The following is a 20,770-nucleotide window of genomic DNA, read 5'->3' on the forward strand; positions in this document are numbered from 1 at the left end:
TTGTGCTTCCTTGTTCAGTGCAGTGCATGTGAATAGGTGTTCTCTTCCCATAGATGAACCCGGTAAGTTGCATAAGGGGCATTCTTCAGTATTAAGGATTCCAATTTGCAGAGATGTGCTGCAAGGCAGTCATGACCGGTGTTCAATCTGAAGGTGGCAACAGCATCTTGTCTTGGTTTTAAGCTATATGTTTTCCAAAGTTTGTTGATATCTGTCCATTTTTTCCCTTGTGATTGTTAATCAATGTTATGGAGTATTTCTGCTTCTGATTTGGTTTTAATTTTGATGCCTAATGTGTGTCCACTCAAAACTTTGTTTTGTCTATGCAGTTTTGTGCCTTTTTTGCTAATTCATCCCACTTATTCCAGTGTGTGATGGTATCCATTGGAAGTGTATTTTCTTCTGTAAGTTTTCTTGTATTTTTATTAGTTTTCGGATTTCATTAATTTTATTTGTAAGAGGCAATTTGTTTGATGCTATAGCTTGTATTGTAGCTTTTGAATTTACTAGTAAGACAGGATTGTGAAACATTTTCGGTCTACGTACAATATGTCCGCAAACTCACTCCACAGCGAGGAGAGATGCTCGATCTCCTAGCGGGAAGTTTTAAGTTGGCAGCAAAATCATTCACACATGTTTAGTGTTGACCTTCGAGTGGAGTGAATCTCACCTCCCAACATAACTGCAGCCGCTAGCGGTGAATCCTACCTACCAACATAACTGCAGCCCCTAGTCCAGCACCAGGTATGAGAGCTGCTCCGTGTAGCCAGCCAGAGCTGCTCTCACTCCGAAAGGCACTTCAATTCCAAGCCGGAGCAGAATGCTAACGCAGTGGCGGACTCACATTGCAGCTACCTTCCCTGCATTAATATAACAAGAGCCATGGTTGTTCTATTCATTCAGTCTGTCAGTACATAATAGTTTATAAGGATATTATATCAGTCCATTGTACAGTACAGACTTTTTAACACTCTTATTAATTTAATGAAATAAACTTCGCTCTACACACATATACACATGCACACACACACAAATCATTAGGCTTTAATAATTACGTAATGGTATTAATAATATAAACATTGTAATAAAGGATTTAAATCATAAATTTTCTATCCTTGTAAATATGTCATATTATTGGCTAAGACCACACTGTACATGAGCCTGGCTCTTACGGTAATGGCTAGAAACACTTTTGTTTTATAAATTTAATTTGTACTCACTACCTAGCTAGTTAAATAAATAAAATAAACACAATAACAAAATTAATAATAAACATTCTCTTACACCTTTTTCTTGTATGAATAAACTATTGTAACAAAATCGTACTTTTATCAATCTGAAATCAATAAACATTTGCTATTGAAACAAAATTTTTGAAACTCAATAACCAAAATAACTATGTGGTTGTTTTCCGAGACTTATGAGATCGTTTGATTTGCAGAAGTCGTTTAATGTTTGGAACAAATGAATTAGCCATGTTCAAAATATAATTTAGGTTTTCGTCTGACATAAAGCTTCTCAGGCGGGTGCATCTTACTGCAGAGTCAACCACTGCAATGACAGCAAGTGACGTACAGTATGCAATCTTCACACCGCTCGGGAGAATGCTCTTTAAAGTAAACAGCGCTCATTTCTCAGAATCACATAATGTGCCCAGCCCTGCCCTAGTGTATACATCACCGTCTCCTCGCTGTGGAGTGAGTTTGCAGACGCACTGTATTAATTGCTCAAGAGCAAAAAATATTGTTTCAATTTCTGCATCAAAATTTATTATTTATTTTCACCTATAGCTATATAATGCGAAAAAAGAGATGAATGTACTCCAGCTCCGGCATTTGTTCCTCTGTTTATTAATGTGCCATCTGTGTAGATGTGTAGCCATTCTGATGATGAGTATCTCTCTGTAATAGTGCATAACGTTATCTGTTTTAATTTTTCTTTTGTATGTTGATCTTTCTTTATTGTTTCTTTTAAATCGAGGTTAATGTTGTACGAGTGGTAGTCTAGTGGATTTTGTAGTGGTGCAGCTTTTTCTACTTCTGTTGTTATGTTTAATTTGTTGAGATAGTTTGTGTTCCATTTTATTATATCTGTTTGTGTTTTTAGGTTCTGTGTTGGTTTTTGTTTTATTCATGTCTAGCAGAGATTTGATTTTAAGGAAATTTTTTGCAGCTTGTTCTTTAATTTCTTCAACAATGGATTTGTTTTGTGTGTACAACTGTAGTGCTGTAGAGGAAGTAGTTTTTACTCCTCCTGTTATGAGTCTTAATATATTATTTTGTGTTTGTTTAAATTTATTTAGTCTTGTTTTGTTTGCTGTGACTATTGTCTCACTGCCATTTTTAATAGCTGGTTTGATATAAGTTCTCTATGTTTTGTTCAAGGTATCTTGAATACTACCCCATGTCATCCTGCTCAGACGTTTTATCAGCGATGCTTTTTTGTTTGCTTTATTTATTCCATTTTCTATGCAGTGATTCCAGTTTAATTTATTGTCTAAGTGAACTAGATATTTAGTGTTTTCAGATTTCTGCAATTTTTTATTTTGTATGTTTAAATTGAAATCTTCATTTTTGTGTCTCATGGAGAAGAATTGATAGTTTTATTTGCATATTATTTTCTTCTGTCCAATTTTGAAGTATTTTTAGGGCTTTGTTCATTTTATTTTCTAAATTAACTTGTTTTTTTATTGTTTTTTTATGTTATCCATATGATTGTCATTTGCAAATAAGCATGTGTTTATGATTTTAGTTGATTTGGTAAATTATTTACATATATATTGAATAGTGTTGTGCTTGTTACAGGACCTTGTGGTAAATCAGTTTTTGTTTGTTTATAAGATGAAATATAGTTGTTATATTTTGTTGCAATCCACCATTAGCTAAGAACATTTTTAAACCATTCAAGCATGTTGCCATTGATATTCATTTAAATTAGTTTTTGGATTAATTTAGTTCTCCAGACTGTATCATATGCACCTTCTAGGTCAATAAATACAGCTAAGACACTTTCATTTTTGTTGAAGGCACTTCTAATTTCCTGAGTTATATATGTTATTTGGTGTGATATACAGAGTGGCACACGAAATGTCATACCATTTAATTATCTCATTAAAATTTTTATATTGTAGTTTCGATGTTTCTAACTGTGCTAGTGGATGCCGAAATTCATGGAAAATCCTATGGGTAGCATCACAATTTGGATGTAACCATAGCTACGAGCACAAACATCAATTTGTGAAATGGCGGACAACGGGTGATTGACTGTTGAACACAAGGTGAAAGTTGTTCTGTTTTTCGCCGAAACGAAGAGTGTTGTGAGGACTCAGAGACGTTTTCGTGCTCACTTTAGTACAAGATGGGTTCCTAGCAAGCAGACAATTTACAGATTATCCCAACAGTTTGAAACTAACGGTTCTGTGTTGGAAAAAAGAGGTAACAATGCGCTAGTGTCCGTACGCCTGAAAACATGACTCGGAAGTCCCTCTAAATCAACAAGGAGGGCTTCTGCCGAGTTCAGAATCGGTCGTCCGTCAGTGCAAAGGATCATGCATTCAGATCTTCAATTGTATCCCTACAAAATTACCATTCTGCATAAACTTACAGAGAGAGATAAGGAGCGGAGGCTACAATTTGCGTTGTGGGCAATGGAAGAAGGGGTTGTGCTCCACAACACATGGTTTACAGACGAGGCCTACTTTCATCTGTACGGTGTTGTGAATAAACAAAATGTTCGATTCTGGCCGAGGGAATCTTCTCCCATACTGCGTGAAAAATAAATGTTTGGGGCAAAAGTTTCTGTATGGGCCGCAATTTTTGAGTCACGGAAACATCGGTCCAATTTTCTTCGATGAAACTGTCAACCAAGTTCAATTCAAAACCATGGTGGAAAGCAGTTTTACCCCCACCTCATGGCAAAATTCTGGATTACCTGCACGAGATGTTTGATTTTCGTGTGTTGTGACATCGGTTTCCTGAACGACATGGGTGCGGCAAAATGTGGCCGCCTCATAGCCCGGACATTAATCCATGCGATTTCTTTTTATGGGGATTCCTAAAGGAGACCAGAAAATGTGGTGTAGCTCAGAGCCCTTCTAGTGGAGTTGTGCCATGCGCTATCTGAAGACTTGTATCGAAAAGTGGTGATGAATGTAAGGGTTCGTTTACAAGAATTTGTGAGGCAAAACGGCAGTCATATGGAACATGTTCTGCATTAGAGATAAAATTTCATATACTAATTATTAATTCTGTATAATTTTGTAAAGCTTTAATACAAATGAATACGTGCTATGTGTAAAATAAATGGTATGACATTTCGTGTGAGACCCTGTAGATCGGTTTGGTCTGAAGCCAGCTTGTACTATTACTAATGGATTTTTTCCTTCTAAATACCAGTTTAAGCTGTTTGTAATCATTCTTTCTTGCAATTTGGCCAACATTTATGTTAAGACTATTGGTCTATATGAGATGTCTTCTTTATTCGTGTTTGGTTTTTTAATAGGAACTATTATAGCTTTTTTCCAGCTTGATGGGAGTTTTCGAGGGTTTTTCCAAATACTATCTTAATATATAAAATTGAATGTGGGTATGTATGTATGTATGTATGTATGTATGTATGTATGTATGTATGTATGTGTGTATGTGTGTGTATGTTCTCTATACAAATCTACACGCTTTAACCGATACGTGTCAAAGTTTGCACATTTAACCTTCATAACCAGGAGAAGAACATAGGCTACATTAAAATTGTGCAAATGGAAGTTAAATTAATTAAAATTGTAAAAAATAAAAATAAATAGATCAAATTTAATATTCATGTATAATATTAAAATGCAAAATCTTCTACAGTCAATTGTTTTTTATTATTGTCTGTTGTATTCAACATCGACTTTCACGAGGCCATGGAAATTTTAACACGAAATTAAATTACATTGTTGTTACAGATCATGAAGGCTAAAACTAGATAATTCATGCAATAAGTATCTTTACGCAGTCCAGGACCATATTATGAATTCCTCGATGCAGTTTTGTAGATAGTGAGCAAATAACTTTTATACAACTGAATTCTAGAATTCTTTGAAACTACAAGGATTGCTACCACATAATTTACTTAATATTGAACAACCAATAGTACATACTATTGCGAAATATTGACCCACCAAAATTATGCACGAATAAGAATTGGTGTGAAAAACTCATACGAAATGTAATAGAATTGGTAATATTGACTGCAAAAATAAAATAAGTTTTTATTCCACATATTGCTAGGATACTCATTCAATTTTAAGCAACTGCAATTTCAATGCCACTAGCATTTGTAATTTATTTATTTATTTATTTATTTATTTATTTATTTATTTATTTATTCTGGTGTAGTTAAGGCCATCAGGCCTTCTCTTCCACAACACCATAATGGCCATATTTAAATGAAGCTCAAGGACAGTCGCTCAAAGTTGCAGACATTAACTTAAAAACTGCGTGTTTTTCACATCCTCAACTATATTTTATACACAGAAGTGAAAGAAAAAGATTTTACACATATCAATAAGCAATTCAATGATACTTTTGTCATGTTGCTAATGTAGTATGTGAATTTACATAAGCCCACTGAAAATAACATTGTATTAATTCTCAAAATATTGTTGTTCACGTCCGAAAATGTGTTGCTGCGAAATTATATCTGTATAATCACGTTGCAAATTTGGTATGTTAAGCGTTGTGGAAATAAAAATCTCTTAATTTCTAAAATACCTGTAGGCCTATACGTTTCTCAGAATATTAGTCTTTATGTTAAAAAATGACTTATTGCGAGTTTATATTGTATCTTTATTCTGTGTATAAAATTAGAATTAATACAATATGTTCTGAATTTATGAGATATAGTTTCAAGTTATATTAAAAAAAACTGGGTACGATATAAGTGGGTGTACAGTGGTCAAGAGGTAAAAAAGAAATCTTCCAATATAAATTAAATTATATATGTATATCGATTCGATGCTGAAACTGATCAGAAAGGGGAGAAGGAATTATATTTTCGTTGGGTTTTACTTTGATTATAGTTTGATTTTTCTATTACTTTATTTGTATTTCTGGCAGTGTGGCAGAGAAGGCCTAATGGCCTTAACTACACCAGAATAAATAAATAAAAACAAATAAATATATAAATAAAAACAAATAAATTTAAAACAATAGTGTAAAGTCAGGCACATGATGAAATGTTTCCTTTTCGGTGCCTGATTTACAACTGTTTTAAATTGAGTTAACTCGGGCAGGCATTTGGCTGAGTTCATTAATTCATGTAAGTGACGATAAGTAAAGATTCATCTTTATGGGCGAGGAAAGCTTAGTAAAGACAATTCGTTTTGGTTGTGTATAATTAGGTTTCCGAGATTTCCGAAAATTTAATAACGAGTTTAATTAAAAATGGAAGCAGAAAGGAAAACCCGGGCAACGCCGGGTGCTTTCAGCTAGTTATATATAAATAGAAGCATCCAAGGTGCATTGCCTCGGAGATGTTTTAGGAATTCAGGATAGACTTTATCAGGACCAGGCTGTTTTTTTGGATTTTAGAATTCTTATTGCTTGTTTTAGTTCTTCAATACTAAAACTTTTTGTGAATATTTCATCATCTCTAGAACTGTGTGTTTTCGTATCTGTTTTTATCTTTATTTTTAGTAATTTGTTTCTTTTATTTTCTTTATTAAGCAAGTACTGGTTTGCATAATGCGTGTTCAGTTTTTCTGCTAACTTCTTATTATTCAATATTTCTTTTCTGTTTACTACTATAGGTTGTTGACTTCTGTGTGGAATTTGTTATTTAGTTTGTTCATAAACTGGAATACTTTTGATGAGTCTGTTCTATAGTTTAGATTTTGTAGAAATGAATTAAAGGAATTTTTCTTGGCTTTATTAATGTTTAATCAGAGTTGTGCTGCTGTTTTTCTCCACTCAACTATGTCTTCTTGTTTATGTGTACTTTCTGCTTTTTGTCTTACTGCATCTCTTGACTTCTTGAGTGAATGTAAGTGTGAGTTCCAAAAAAGGTTTATATAGTACTTGTTGATGTCCTCTTGGGATGGATTGTTTTGCTGCTGTCTCCATAATGTTACAGAATTTTCTGGTCATCTTCGTAGGTGTATCTTCCAAGTTAATTTCATTTACTTGCTTATCTACATTTTTTTTTTAATTTCTGCCAATCTTCTTTTTGAAAATTCCAGGATATTTTCGTTTTCTGCTTATTCTGCTGTCTTCCCATGTTTATTGCTAATACTACTGCTCTGTGGCTGCAACCTAGGTCTTCTATTACTTCCCTCTTGGTTTGGTGAGAAAGTTGTGAGGCTACTAAGGCTAAATTGGGTTTGTTGTTGCTCTTGTATAGTGTAGAAAAGTTGGAATGTCTTGTGGATTAAAGATCAGATCAATATTGTTGGTATTTAAGAAATCATCTTCTACCTTTCCTGTATCGTTTCTGTAGGTATAACCTTATAATGGTGATGCAGCATTGAAGTCTCCTATTATGATCGTTCCTATTTTAATGTTTAAGTTGTCCGAATTTAAATATTTATTTTTTGGAGGATTGTAAATTCTTCATATGGTCAATTTTTTGTTCATTTTCCGTAGTGTGATTTCCACTATTTCTGATGTATCTGTATCGTTCATTTCTTTTACTATTTTAAATTTAGACATTATATTATTCTTCACTGGAACAAGGATTCCACTTGCCACCTGTCTATTTGTATGTAATGCATGAATGGTGTAGTTTGTTGAAATATTTTATATTTTCAGTAGTTATGTTTGTCTCATTCACAATAAGAACATCAATATCTTTATCTTGCATGATCTTTTTAACTTCTATGTATTTTGATGTTGATAATCCTCCAGCATTCCATTGGAGTATTTTGCAAACCACAGTCTTGGACTGTTTTGCTCTTGAAAGAGCATTTTTTTTTTAGAAGCGTGGCCATTTATGTTACTCATTTTGCATTACCCAGGGGACATGTATGACTTAAAGAATGTCATGGACGCGAGTAACTTTTATACTGAATCTTTCCCTGAAGTAGTAGTGATAAGTCAAATATCATGTTAGCTGGTTGCAATAAGCAGTAAGTCTGTAGGTGGCTGTTTCATTGAGTTGCTGTTGCTGAAAGAAGACTTTGTTGCGTTTTTGACTAAATATGATATTGTAGTTTAGATTTATGTGGATAGTTAATTTTCTATTTCTGTTTATAATTCAATGTTTTTTCTCTCCAGAAAACCTCGCAAAGTCGAGATGATGTGAGCATACTTTTGCCATCATTGTCACGTCAGATGTCGATCTCAGAAGACCCTCGTCCAGTGAATATTAAACTTACTGGTGAAATAAATTTACCATCGTCAACTGTAGTTCTTCCACCAAGGGATGATGCTGCAGAGTATGATGATTCTAGCGATATGCATCATTTTCAGGATGATCCGAAGTAAGTTTATTTTATCTCAAAAGATTTAACAGTGACTGTCAGTTTTGTCTGTATGACATTCTTAGGCTATTTAATTACATTAGAGAGATCAATTTTAAACGAAATTATCTGCCCTCAATGAGGGTGACCATAAAGATCCAGAATAAAAGCACTACAGAATAATTTAGAAAGACATATCTATACAAATAATAAATCTGTAACCAAAATTTTTCTGGTAATTTTCGCTTTTGCAAAAATAATTGGTGTTAACATGTATAATTAACCATCCTGAGACCGAAAATCGCTTTTTTTGAAATTTTTGTTTGTATATCTGTCTGTCTGGATGTTTGTTATCTTTTCATGCGATAATGGCCGAACCAATTTATATGAAAATTGGAATATAAATTAAGTTCGTTCTAACTTAGATTTTAGGCTATATGTCATTCAAAATACTTTATTTAAAAGGGGGATTATAAGGAGGCCTGAATTAAATAAATCAAAATATCTCGCTTATTATTGATTTTTGTGAAAAATATTACATAACAAAAGTTTCTTTAAAAACGATCCGATAACTTTTATTCTATGCAAAATTTTGATACCGTAGGACTAATATTACTATGATGCACCGAAATACATAATATTTCCGTGCAGAAATTCTGCATTACCATATGACGAGATATATCAGTTTTAAAATAACAATGATTTTTATATTATCATTGCTGCCTCAGATTAATATACGAGTAATAAAGATAAAATAAATGACTCTGCATTTATTTAAGATGGGCTTGGACAACAATCGGATTAATATTTATTTAACAGATGTTATTCATATGTGTTCATAATATACTAAACATTATTATAAAGAGAGAGTGTTTGTGCGTTTTGTACGAGGCATTCTCAGGAAACTATTTAATGGATTTTAATAATTCTTTCATTATTGAAAAGTGTAGTTCCTTCAAATGGACGTAGGCTTTATGTCATTACAGAAGCTCATGAGTAAATCGAGGACTGGGTACAAATGCATAGACATGAGATAGGACTAAATAAAACCTTATGCACAGAAAACTTTATGTATTGTCGAAACTAATAATTAGCAATATGTACTGTAGTTAAATTTAATGCTATTAGAAGATACCATACTGAAATTTGGTGTCTGATTTGCTTTGCAGTTTTTTTTATGAAAGAATGAAAATCAGAGATGGAATAATTTTACAAATATACATGCGGCACATATTAAGTATTAATTATTCAGTAACATAACAGTACATATTTTTATTGCGTAATTACGTATTTGGGTGAGCTATGGTAATGTATACTTAATAGGTAACAGTTCTATATAGTGCACAATACTCCATATTGAATAATTAACAAACCAACATCTTTAGCATGACTTGTGGCTTGTAGGCCATCTCAAACTCCAAACTCCACCCCTCTGAGCACGAGATCTTATATACTCGGTCAATTATGGCCGAATGTTACAATAAAAACAATTAACAACATAAGTATCTCAGTCACAACGTCATACAATACCAGATGAAACTATGAAGTAATTACATAATTAAAATACGAAATTTGGTCTAGGGAGCATCCGTTTTTGTTGCAAGAATGATTCGTTTAACATGTTTGTAAATTAGTCTTGAATATGTTGTGCTGCTGGAAAAGTTTTTCTTCCTGAGATTCAAGAATTCCCACAACCAATTAAAAACTTAGGTAGGTACTTATAGTAGTTCATCCGTTATCAACACATATTTTAACTAATACAGGGCAGTACAATACCTTATTTCAAATGGTATCGTTTGGTGACAAAGCCTTCTTCCAGCTGAGAGTAACAACCTTCAGTTCGTACAAATATATTCTATTTCAGACGCTGTTAGGTCTAACATAATACCAAGCTTAAAAGTAGAATTAATCAAACAAGTCCAGAAACTATTGCATGGTAATAACAGTTACATTCATAGTTCTAAATACAACTTTGAAAGTAATTCAGGAGCAAACGACTTATAATTGATAATAAATTAATTATTCACTAACAATAACAAAGCTATATTTGGAAATATAACAGATTTAAATCAATGATATTTATTTATAACAAGTGTAGCGAAGCGCACAGGTATGGTTAGTCCTTAATATATGTTAAATCTACTGTTAGGAAACACACATTAACAATAAACTTTCACAGACATTCACAAACACATAATAGCTATGATATTTTCACGAAATGACAATAACATGCTTTTAAGTATCGTAATTAAATTTATAACATTGTTTACCATAAGTCAAGATATCAATGCGTGTTATCGATGAAGATATCAGTTGTGGTGTATTGCCACTAGTGCCTCACTGACATGACCATATCTTGTACAGAAATCAGTCACAAACGTTTGGGAGATTTTCGAAAATTTGCTATAATGGTTGCATATTTGCAAATCTATTCAAATGTATTCGTTGAAAGCTGGAATCTGTTATATAATTTTCTAGTGGCTAGAGCATTGGACTTATAATCCTGTGGATTTGGGTTCGATCCCCTGTGTAGCCCTGATTTATAACTTGTGTTGGTCAAGCCCGTTGTCCAGGTAACACAGGTGTTTTCTCCTGGAGTTCCGGTTACCCTCCTATGATACACCCTGGGCAACAACTCTGTCTGCACATCTGTTTTCATATGGGTGAACGATGAAAAGTCAAGCATACTTACCATTAGTGGGAGAGGGGGGAATAGTTCTGCCAGGTGTTTTAAAAAAAATGAAGTTCTACTGTAGATGCAAATTGTGAGTTTTTGATTTTAACGAAAATAGAAATTTTAACTTAGTGAGCAAATTGTGTTTAATTTTTTATGAACAAAATGGCTTTGAGACAGTTTTTCTTGAGTACGTTGGTTAATATTTAATATCTCTTTTACAAAATCCAAGCATACATATATGAAATATAAATCCTTGTCATCATTCTATATAGACTCTGGAAATATTAGGAGCAAACTTGATAAAGGGTTTAGAAATTTCTATTTCACGAGTTTGCTCCTAATATTCATCATGTCTCAAACAATGCTTCATGTAAACTGTTGAATTGGATATGATTGTTCATTTTCGCTGTATTTCAGGGTAGTGGTATGGCGCAAAGCAAACAAAGCCGCAGTGAAGATGGTGGTGGTTCCACAAATGTCAGCAGTGGAATCAGGAGAAGTTCTTGTAGGATTTGTCTTGAAGTATACTTACGTAAACACAATGGCTACATTGGAACAGAAAGAACCACAGAAGATTGACCTCAAAGTCAAAATATTTCTTAATGTAGGAAAGACTGTTGGGTCATGTAACTGAAAGTAAAAAATGGCAACTTTCATGGGATACCAAATAATTTTATTGAAGTTTGTGTTTCTTAATGAAATTCATTATTGAAGTCTTTTGTTAGTAACGCTTTAACCCCATAAAAAAAAAGTAATCTCAAAAAGTGCTATGGTTGTGCTATCTAAGCATAAAAAATAATCAATCAGTAATATTAGCTTATAGCTCAGTATAATATCTTAGTAAAGTTGCTGGCAATACAAATCTAAGTAATAAATAATTTATTTAATATTAATTATTTTATATTTAAATATTTAAAAGTTGAATCTTCACAGAAAAGTATTAAGTTTTATTTATCTTATAAAATACACTAAAACCTCTATAAGACTAGCCATCATAAGATGTTACTCCCCCCATTCCCAAATTTCTCGATTCTTATACAGAGTGAGTCAGAACTTTCTCCGCACTAGTGGAATAAGCGAGAGCGTGCTAGATCCGCAGAATGGAGTGGTACCACTGGCTATGCTAGTGGAATAAACGAGAGCGCTCTAGGTATGAAGAATGAATATAAAATCATTATGAAGCGACAAATACTAAATATGGCAATAATATTGAAATTCCAAAACACTTACCTACTCTACAGAAGATGTTGAAAATGTCTTCCATTTTCTTGGAGACATAGGCCTACCGTTTCACCTTATTTTCAAAAACCTTGTTCAAAGTTTCCTTCGTCACTGAATTGAAAAAGTTTGTTATTACATATTTTAATTCATCGATCATGATAGGATTGGACTGGTACATTTTAGGTTTAGCTGCTCCTCAAAAGAAATAATCAGGAGGCCTTAGTTGGGGGATCTCAGCGGCCACAATTCTTGTGAAATTATTATTTTGTCGAAAACTCTTCTCACAATTATTGCAGAGATCTGTTATGTGTATGAGCTGTCTTGTTGAAAGAAACAGACATTTAATTAAATATCATTTAATTGTCCAGTAAAAGGAAACAATATGTCTGAGCAATAAACTTCAGAGTTTACTTTGTCTTTAAAAAACTTGTCCTATAGGCCTAATGCATGCTCGTGATATGGCACACCATACCCCAAATTTCTGGGAGTGAAATGGTATTTCATGTATTGCATAATGATTTTCGCAGGACCAGATCCGTGTATTCTGGGAATTTACGTAACCTGAAAGTAAAGTTCATGCATGACCGATACCTTGTACGACTGTAATCCTAGTTCAATCTTTAATGTTCTACATGCACTGGAATAAGATATGTCAGTTTGCTGTGCCAATTTTCTAACCGATTTGTTACGGCTTTTTATCATTCGATTAGAAAACTATAATAGTTTTTCTTCTGTTAAAACTGTGGGTTTACCACACAATGGGGCCTATCTGGCGAAATTTATTTGCCAGATCGCGCACTGCATGTCAGTGAGGTAAATAAGAGCTTGGGAATCGTTCTCTAAATTTCTGTTTCACTTTTTTAGTGTATTTGTCACCTTCTCGAAGCACTTATTCCACTAAAAAAGCTCATTCTTCAAATGAAAACATTTTACGGAATGAATGCACTTGCTGGCTGTAGGGTTTGTGTAGGCCTATAACCTTGGCGAGGCTCGCCGGTATTGTTTGCGTGGCTACCCCCTAAGGCAAGGGAGAAATACCAATCTACACCAGGATTTAAGTGTGTCTGCCACTGCGGAGAAAGTTCTGACTCTCTCTGTACAAGAATATGCTCAGTGGGCTCCAAACTCACAGCATTTCCTCTTAAATACTTAAATACTCAGAATAAATACTAGAACTCAGTACATCATAAATGTCTCTTAAGAAATTGCACTTACTGTATTTATTTATTCGCGTAGTTAATGCACTTTGTTACCACAATTTTGTAATCTAAATGAAGGATGCCTAATTTAAGTGAGAAAAGGATAATGTTTTGTTATCCCGGCAATTTATCTTAAAATTCTGAAAATTTCCTACTTTTTGGGCCTCTGAATACTCTCTTTGATACAATTGTTGAGCAATACCTTGTTTCCATTTTCCATGGTAGCTTCAGTTGAATGAGTTTTTATCCAATTGCTCTAGGGTTGCCAGGTATCCTGTATTGTGCAGAATGTCCCATATTTAAGACAAAAAAAAATCTTACCCATATGAACTTGATGTGGGATGTCCAAAATCCTGTACTTATAGACATGTGCATCATAGTCTGTCAACATTTTTTTCTGTTTTTATAATTACAAAAGATTGAACGTTGTTAACTAATGCTAAAAAATAAACCAAATATGGTGTTCATAAAATAAGATTGTGTTGAAACATACAATGCAGTAACGAAATGCAGTTTAAGTGGATTGTATACATATGTTCACAAAATATCAGTGCTGGTACTTCTATTTAATTAATTGTTTCAATGGTGCAAGAAAATGCTATGTTTGCCTTATACTAAACTTTAACATGATGGTATAATCCAGTGGTGCATACTCAAGCCTGTATGGGCTGAAGTGCTTGGCGGGCAGATTGCTCTATGCCCAAATTACATTACTTTCTCTACTAGAATGCACCAAAAGAGGGGTAGCTGTGCAAAGGTTGTCCATGCATAGCTTAAGTAGAAAGCGATATATAGAACAAGAAGGAGATATACTGTCCTTAATATGTGGAAAACGTGTATTATTAAGAAATGAATATTCAGAAATGCTAAATAAAAATGACTCAACACAAATTAGAGTTATTCTGTCATCCCTATTCCGCAAATCCAGGAAATTTGCCTTCAGAGTCGCAGCTAAAATTAATTGATCTTTCACATATTGCACTGCTGAAACATATGTATAATGACAGCAGACAAAAAACATAACATTGTGTACTAAATTTTTGCATATCGTCGTAAAGTCGAAACCTTTTATTAGATAGTAGATTCAAAATCAGCAATGCACGCCATAGCTTTGAAAAAATAACTGCTACAGTATTCGAAAGTAATTTAAATAAGAAATTAATTAAAATACTTAAAAATACGAACAAGAAAATATACATTCAGTGGGTACCATCACATATTAGCATAAATGGGAATGATAATTGATAACACTGATAAAGTAGCAAAAAATAACACAAGATTATATTGTCAAAATCAAATCTTAAGTACTCAAACTCTAGCTAACAAAATCGAAGCTAAATTGGAGGTAGAAAAGCCAATCAGAAATCACACAGTGAGAAATGGACAGAAATAAGTAAACACTGGAACACAAATAGCAAGAAACGTAGAAAAGAAGCTATGGCAAAATTCCAGTTGAATACAAGACATGACTGCCTTGCAACACATCTATGTAGGATAGGAATATACAACACAGGAGAAAGCACTTGTGCAAAGAACATCTTCTCCAATGTATCAAACTAAATCTAAACAAAGGGATGCAACAAACCAAACATCTGAGCACACACTGCTGGGAAGAAAATGGGTTGAATGATCCCAAAGGTGGCCAACCAACCATGTATAAAATTGCAAGATATTAATATTAATGAGATTTATCGTTGATTAGTGGTGTGTAATTTTATTTAGTTAGCCTACATGACTAAAATTTTATGCAAGATTTTCTGTACTACTCTTAATATTCATATTATCAAACAAGTTATTTCATTATTCTGACTACCTATGTATCATCTCCCTAATCACTAAAAGAGATTATTCTACGTCTCCATTTTGGTAGTCAGTGCTTTCCCAAATTGTAATACCATGAGTCAGATTTGCATTGTTCTAAACTGTTGCTATCATTATGAATCACATTAGCCATCATGGAGGCTTCTTGATAGAGAGGAGTGGGAACATGTCAGTTCATAATCTCACTCTCCATAGCCTTCTATTCCAAGGTACATATATGAGGCACACAATCTTAAAATGAGTATAAATTAAATTGAGACCAATTAAGAAAAACCATTCACTAAATTGTCAAGTGCTTGGTATTGCAAACCAACCAACAAACTACAAAATAGGCTCTTGAAGCTGAAATTTCTTTATTTTTTTAAAAATAAAGAAGTTTTCCCCATCTGAAATGCTTTTCTTTCAACGTATGTTTTTTCGCCCAGTCTCAACAGCATCTTATCGAGGTTTTATTGTATGTCCCTTCTCTTAAGCCTCTTCATATATATCTGAAAAACCATGTCTTAAATGTGCATAATCAAATCTCTATGCAGAATGCTATTTGTTCACCCCAAGGTACTGTACATATTGATACAGATTATCACAATTTTAGAGGAGGCATTGTACAGTATTTAGTACATCCCAAACTTTCACTGTTCCAATCTCTCTCTTAAAATTTCTGTATTATCAGCACAGTGTCATACAAAGCTAGTTTGAGAACAGTAAGTGATATTTAATTCAAAACTTTTAAAAATTGAATTATAAAAAAATATTTGTAATAACTATATTAAAATAAGTTAGTAAATATTTAACAAAAGACAGTATTTCAAGCTTTTAAATGCATTTTTTTTTTTTCAAAAAAATTTTAACATCAATATGCTCAGAAATATGATGCTTTAAATGTTGCATTGTGCGACATTTTTAACGAGTTTTAGCATGCAATATTTAAAAAACGTGCAGACTTAGGTGGAAATAAAAATACACTTGTTAGTTTATAAGATCCATAGAGTTGGTAAAAAAATATAAACACAATCAGAAATACGAAGGTCAAAATTTGTACAATTTTGCGCGATTTGACGTGGAATGACTCACATGTCAATTTTACTAATAAAATTACAAGTACATTCTTTTGGAAGACATATCTACAGAAATTAGAACCTAATACTTATCTATGTGATGACAGTTGTAATGCAGTATTCTCTGTTATTTCGTATGATGTCGTAAATAATAACATGAATTAGGGAAAGACAGGAGATTCTGTTGAGCAGAGGTCTCCAAAAAGCGTATAGTCATTCGTGCTCTCGATGCTGCCCGCCGAACACAGTGTGCTGTAAGACTAGAGAAGGGGAAGAGACTCGTACCTCAACAGATAGGAGAGATCAGTGTGGGATCGCGGCAACAGTCTGCTTAGGTTTACAAATAATAACATCAAAAGAATAAGAAATATCATACGTTTGTATATTATTTTGACATACTATGAAGCTGGAGCCCCGTCTGTTGCTATTGACACAAGTCACTGTAAATTCAACCTCTTCTGTTCTATGGTGGCTTTCAGTGCCTGGGAAAGACCTTCTCCAGTTATATTTTGTAATTGCATCTAGAAGACATTCAGACACAGTATAATGTTCATTAACTCCTCGAATGAAAATGGCTAGGTGAGCTTTGTCATTTCTATCTGTGCTTTCGTCCAATGCAAGTGAGTAAGCCACAAACTAGTTAATTGTGGTTTCGACTTCAGAATCAATTACATTTACAATCTTGAAATTCCTTATCTGGACTGTAATTGGAAACAATTTAATTTTCTTAAACTTTGACTTTGTTGTGAACACAGTATTTTAGTAGCATTCTGTATGCATGATTTTACAAATGATGCTTCTGTAAAGGGCTTCATTGATTTTCCAATATTCCAAGCTAGAACATAGCTAGCAGGAAGCTTTTTTTGTTTAAGATTGAGAACACGTGTATGATTTGTGTTTGTATTTTCTTGTTTTATATTTATCAAAATATTTGTAGGCCTAAGCATTTCACCTAAAATTAAACAAACAGTTATAAGTATGTCATGCGGAACTGAGTGCAAACGTATTGCAGTATACTGATTATTATGTATAACCAACAGTTATACAGATAGCCACAAAATAAATTATTTTCACATGTCCAACATGCCTGTAATTCTTTGTGAAGAGTCGAGTATTGTCGTCGCATGTTGAATTTTAACACACTTAAGAATTTTCGTACAAAATAAGCATTTCACATTCTCCCCACTAACACAAAAAATTTCTCTTCCTCTTCATCCTTGAATGTACTACGTCCATGATTAGAAGACATTGTGAAACGATGGAAGATGCTGACCAACACAGTGATAATGGCAGTCTGTCACTGCTCTTCGTTTGTGCATAAACATTGAGTACAGTACATGTGGGGATGGGTGAGGCGGAGCGCGCTCATTACATACTGGCTTCGATTCCGTTTAGGCGACTTATTCGCGAGTACGGTTTTGGAGACATCTGCTGTTGAGAGTTTTGTTGGTAAAAGTGGATATTCATTATTATTAATATTAATTTGTGGCTAAAATTATATTTCTGTAGTGATTAGTGGCACATACTAAGATGCACATTTTGGATACAAATGTATCTACATTTTTAATTTTTAATTAATGAGAAATTATGTGATAGCCCTGTACTTATCTGTGACAAAAATGTAAAACTAAACAGGTAATCAGAATTACTGAACAATTGCCTCATACCCTCAAAGATCTTTTGAATATTCTGGAAGTGTGTGTGCACTTCGGGAGTATACCAGTATATAATGGTATTATTTTATAGACATTTGAGTTTAAAATTCGAAAGAAATAAGTATGTTTTATTATTCATGATTCTGGAAAAGTCAGGTTAATATGCCATTCTTGGCAAAATCTGAAGAACAAACATTCATGACATATTATATACGGTATATATAAACTTATTTTATTCACATATAAAGGAAGGGGTGAACAAATATAGAAAGTGAATGGGTTATAGTCTAGGAATCTATATAAAGATCTTATAATCATCCATATGTCCTAGTACTCTAGAGTGATGTTGGATTGAATATCGCTATGGCAATAAAGAGATTTAGCATGCAATACCTAAAGGTAAATGGTTGGACATAATCTTATTGTGTTGCAATTGAACTTTAATGTTTATGAGCTGTTTTATTTATAAGAAATATTATGGTACGCTTGTAGTCAACTCCATATCTGAGCTTTACTGCACATACAACCAAGACAAAATAAAATATCTGAATAAGATCATATTTTTGCATATTTTTCTTCACCTGAGCCTAGCCATTAAACAGATGAAAGGATAATTATCTATAAGTACTGGTTTTGGCTTTTTATTACGTTATTATTCCTAATGTTGAAACACTTAGAAAATGTGAGCAGAAAACAATCTTAGTTTAGATTTATTATATTTACATACTTTTTACGGATATTGGCTGATTGGAAGTGATGGTAAGCCATTTTGTGTTTGATGTTTATAACAGGACAGAAACCGTTTGGCTCTGGCGCAAGCACTGACTTCTCCTGCAGTGCCAGTGTGATCCTTACATGAATTCATTTTCGCGTGTACATTCCAGATCAAATCAAGCAGTTCCCTTTGTGCTCTGGTTACACATCTTGCATATACGAAGATTAGGTTTGGTTAGTTAAGGTTTTTATTAATCAAGTCCGCTCCTGTCACGAGCCAAACATGTATAAATTGATGTTTGATGACATCACATTAATTCGATATTCGATTGTTTTCATTTTGTCTCTGTCACTTTGAGATTAGATCTGGTGATGGAAGGAGCGTGTAGTTCTACGTCTCATGAGATTTGTGGAGATTGCATATATGGATGCTGGCTATTTAGCAAAGTTGATGTTCAAGAGGGCGCCAGTAGCGGATGGTGGGTTTGAAAGTTGAGGAGGCCAAGACGTGAATGATGAGAATATAAAAATATAAGGTCTGTGAAGTACCTTATTACCAAGCGCAGAATTTATAGATTTTAAGAAATTAAAATTAGGTTTTCCAATTTATGTTTTAGGATGTTAAATCTTATGTTTAGGAATTTATATGATTTTACGGGGAAAAAAATAAAAATAAACAACATACTGTTAATATATTATAACGGCTTGGTAAAGATTGCCACTCTTTGGGACACTAAGTCCTAACCTACGAATTAGGTCTTTTTAGGTCATATTACATTTAAGAATGTTACTCTTTGCTACATAAAACGAACAAGAGAAACAATATTTCGAGAGTAACGAGATAGGAACAAAATTGATTCAAACCTAAGAATCCGGGGTTTGCTCATTACTATTACATAGTCTAATTTTACAGCAAATTAACTGGATGTTCCTCTTTCTTCGCAAACCGATCAAACAGGTCACAACATATTGAACAACTGCTACTAGAAGAAGCTAGAGACAAATCTGCATTTGTTTCTAAACTCTCGATATATTTAAAATACTGTATAAGTAAATACATCTCGTAACACAAAAGAATAAAATAACAAGAACACCCGCAAACAAGAGAAAATCTAACAACATAAATGAAAACTTTTACGCAGGGAGAGAAAACTAACAACACGTCACTCAATTTTCTAAAACCACGGAGAGAGAAAGAGAGAGAGCTTCCCAATACAGCCGAAACCAGCTGTGACTATAAACAGTACAGTTGTCAGCGGTGGGTAGGATGTCTCCAAATCGGCTCCCTTCGCGCGTTCTAGTCAAGTTTAAACACTCTTCTAACCAGCTATCTTATTGGTTGAACTGCTGTTGTCATGGTTACCGGGGAGTAGCATCATTTAGCCGACTCCTTTCTCCCGCTCTCGCATAGACACTGCAGGCTGCTAGATATCGACTATACAGATTATAGCGCTATCTGTTATTTTTCAGTACGAATTATTTGTACTACCTGCAGTATAGCGAGCAGGCATCACTAACTGAATATAGTCGACTTTACGTAACTTACATCTTAGTCGTAGTGAATAGTAAACTTAATATAAAAGGAAAAATGTTCGTCATTTGCTGTAACTTGTCTGTGATCTTAATTCAGCTGAAATTATTACTGCCATATTGTGTTCTGGTAAAATATTAGGGGAGGCTCGGCCTCCCTTGCCTCCCCTAAAAATCCGCCGCTGGAGGGCACATCCAGATCATCGTGAATACATGCATTGTATTTTCATTGAAATGGGGGAAATGTATCTACGTCATCATTAATGTGAGGCAAGTGATCATAGTTTGTTATTTACTGAACTGTTTCGTTGTTGACTAGGCTTAGGAATGTTAAGTTGATCGTTATTATAAATTGAAATGTACTGTAGCTTTGAAGTTGTTTATATTTAAAAGGATTTGTTTTTGCGAATTTTTTGTGTTTTGAATTTACTTGCGAAAATTGTGAGTGTGAGTGTGAGTGTGAG

General features: G+C 33.6%; 1 protein-coding gene across 1 annotated transcript in view; it reads left to right on the forward strand.

Annotated features, from left to right (window-relative positions):
• DCTN4-p62 (dynactin subunit 4) overlaps window positions 1-18,622 on the forward strand; it is a 69,649-nt gene extending 51,027 nt beyond the window's left edge. Inside the window, exons 6-7 of the mRNA XM_069823942.1 lie at window positions 8,250-8,455; window positions 11,529-18,622. Of these exons, the coding sequence (XP_069680043.1) occupies window positions 8,250-8,455; window positions 11,529-11,745 (423 nt within the window). The 3' untranslated portion in view covers window positions 11,746-18,622. The remainder of the gene's footprint in view (window positions 1-8,249; window positions 8,456-11,528) is intronic.
• The last annotated feature ends 2,148 nt before the right edge of the window (window positions 18,623-20,770 follow it).

This window comes from Periplaneta americana, chromosome 4, assembly GCF_040183065.1.
Source record: "Periplaneta americana isolate PAMFEO1 chromosome 4, P.americana_PAMFEO1_priV1, whole genome shotgun sequence".
In the NCBI taxonomy this organism is placed as follows: Eukaryota; Metazoa; Arthropoda; class Insecta; order Blattodea; family Blattidae; genus Periplaneta; species Periplaneta americana.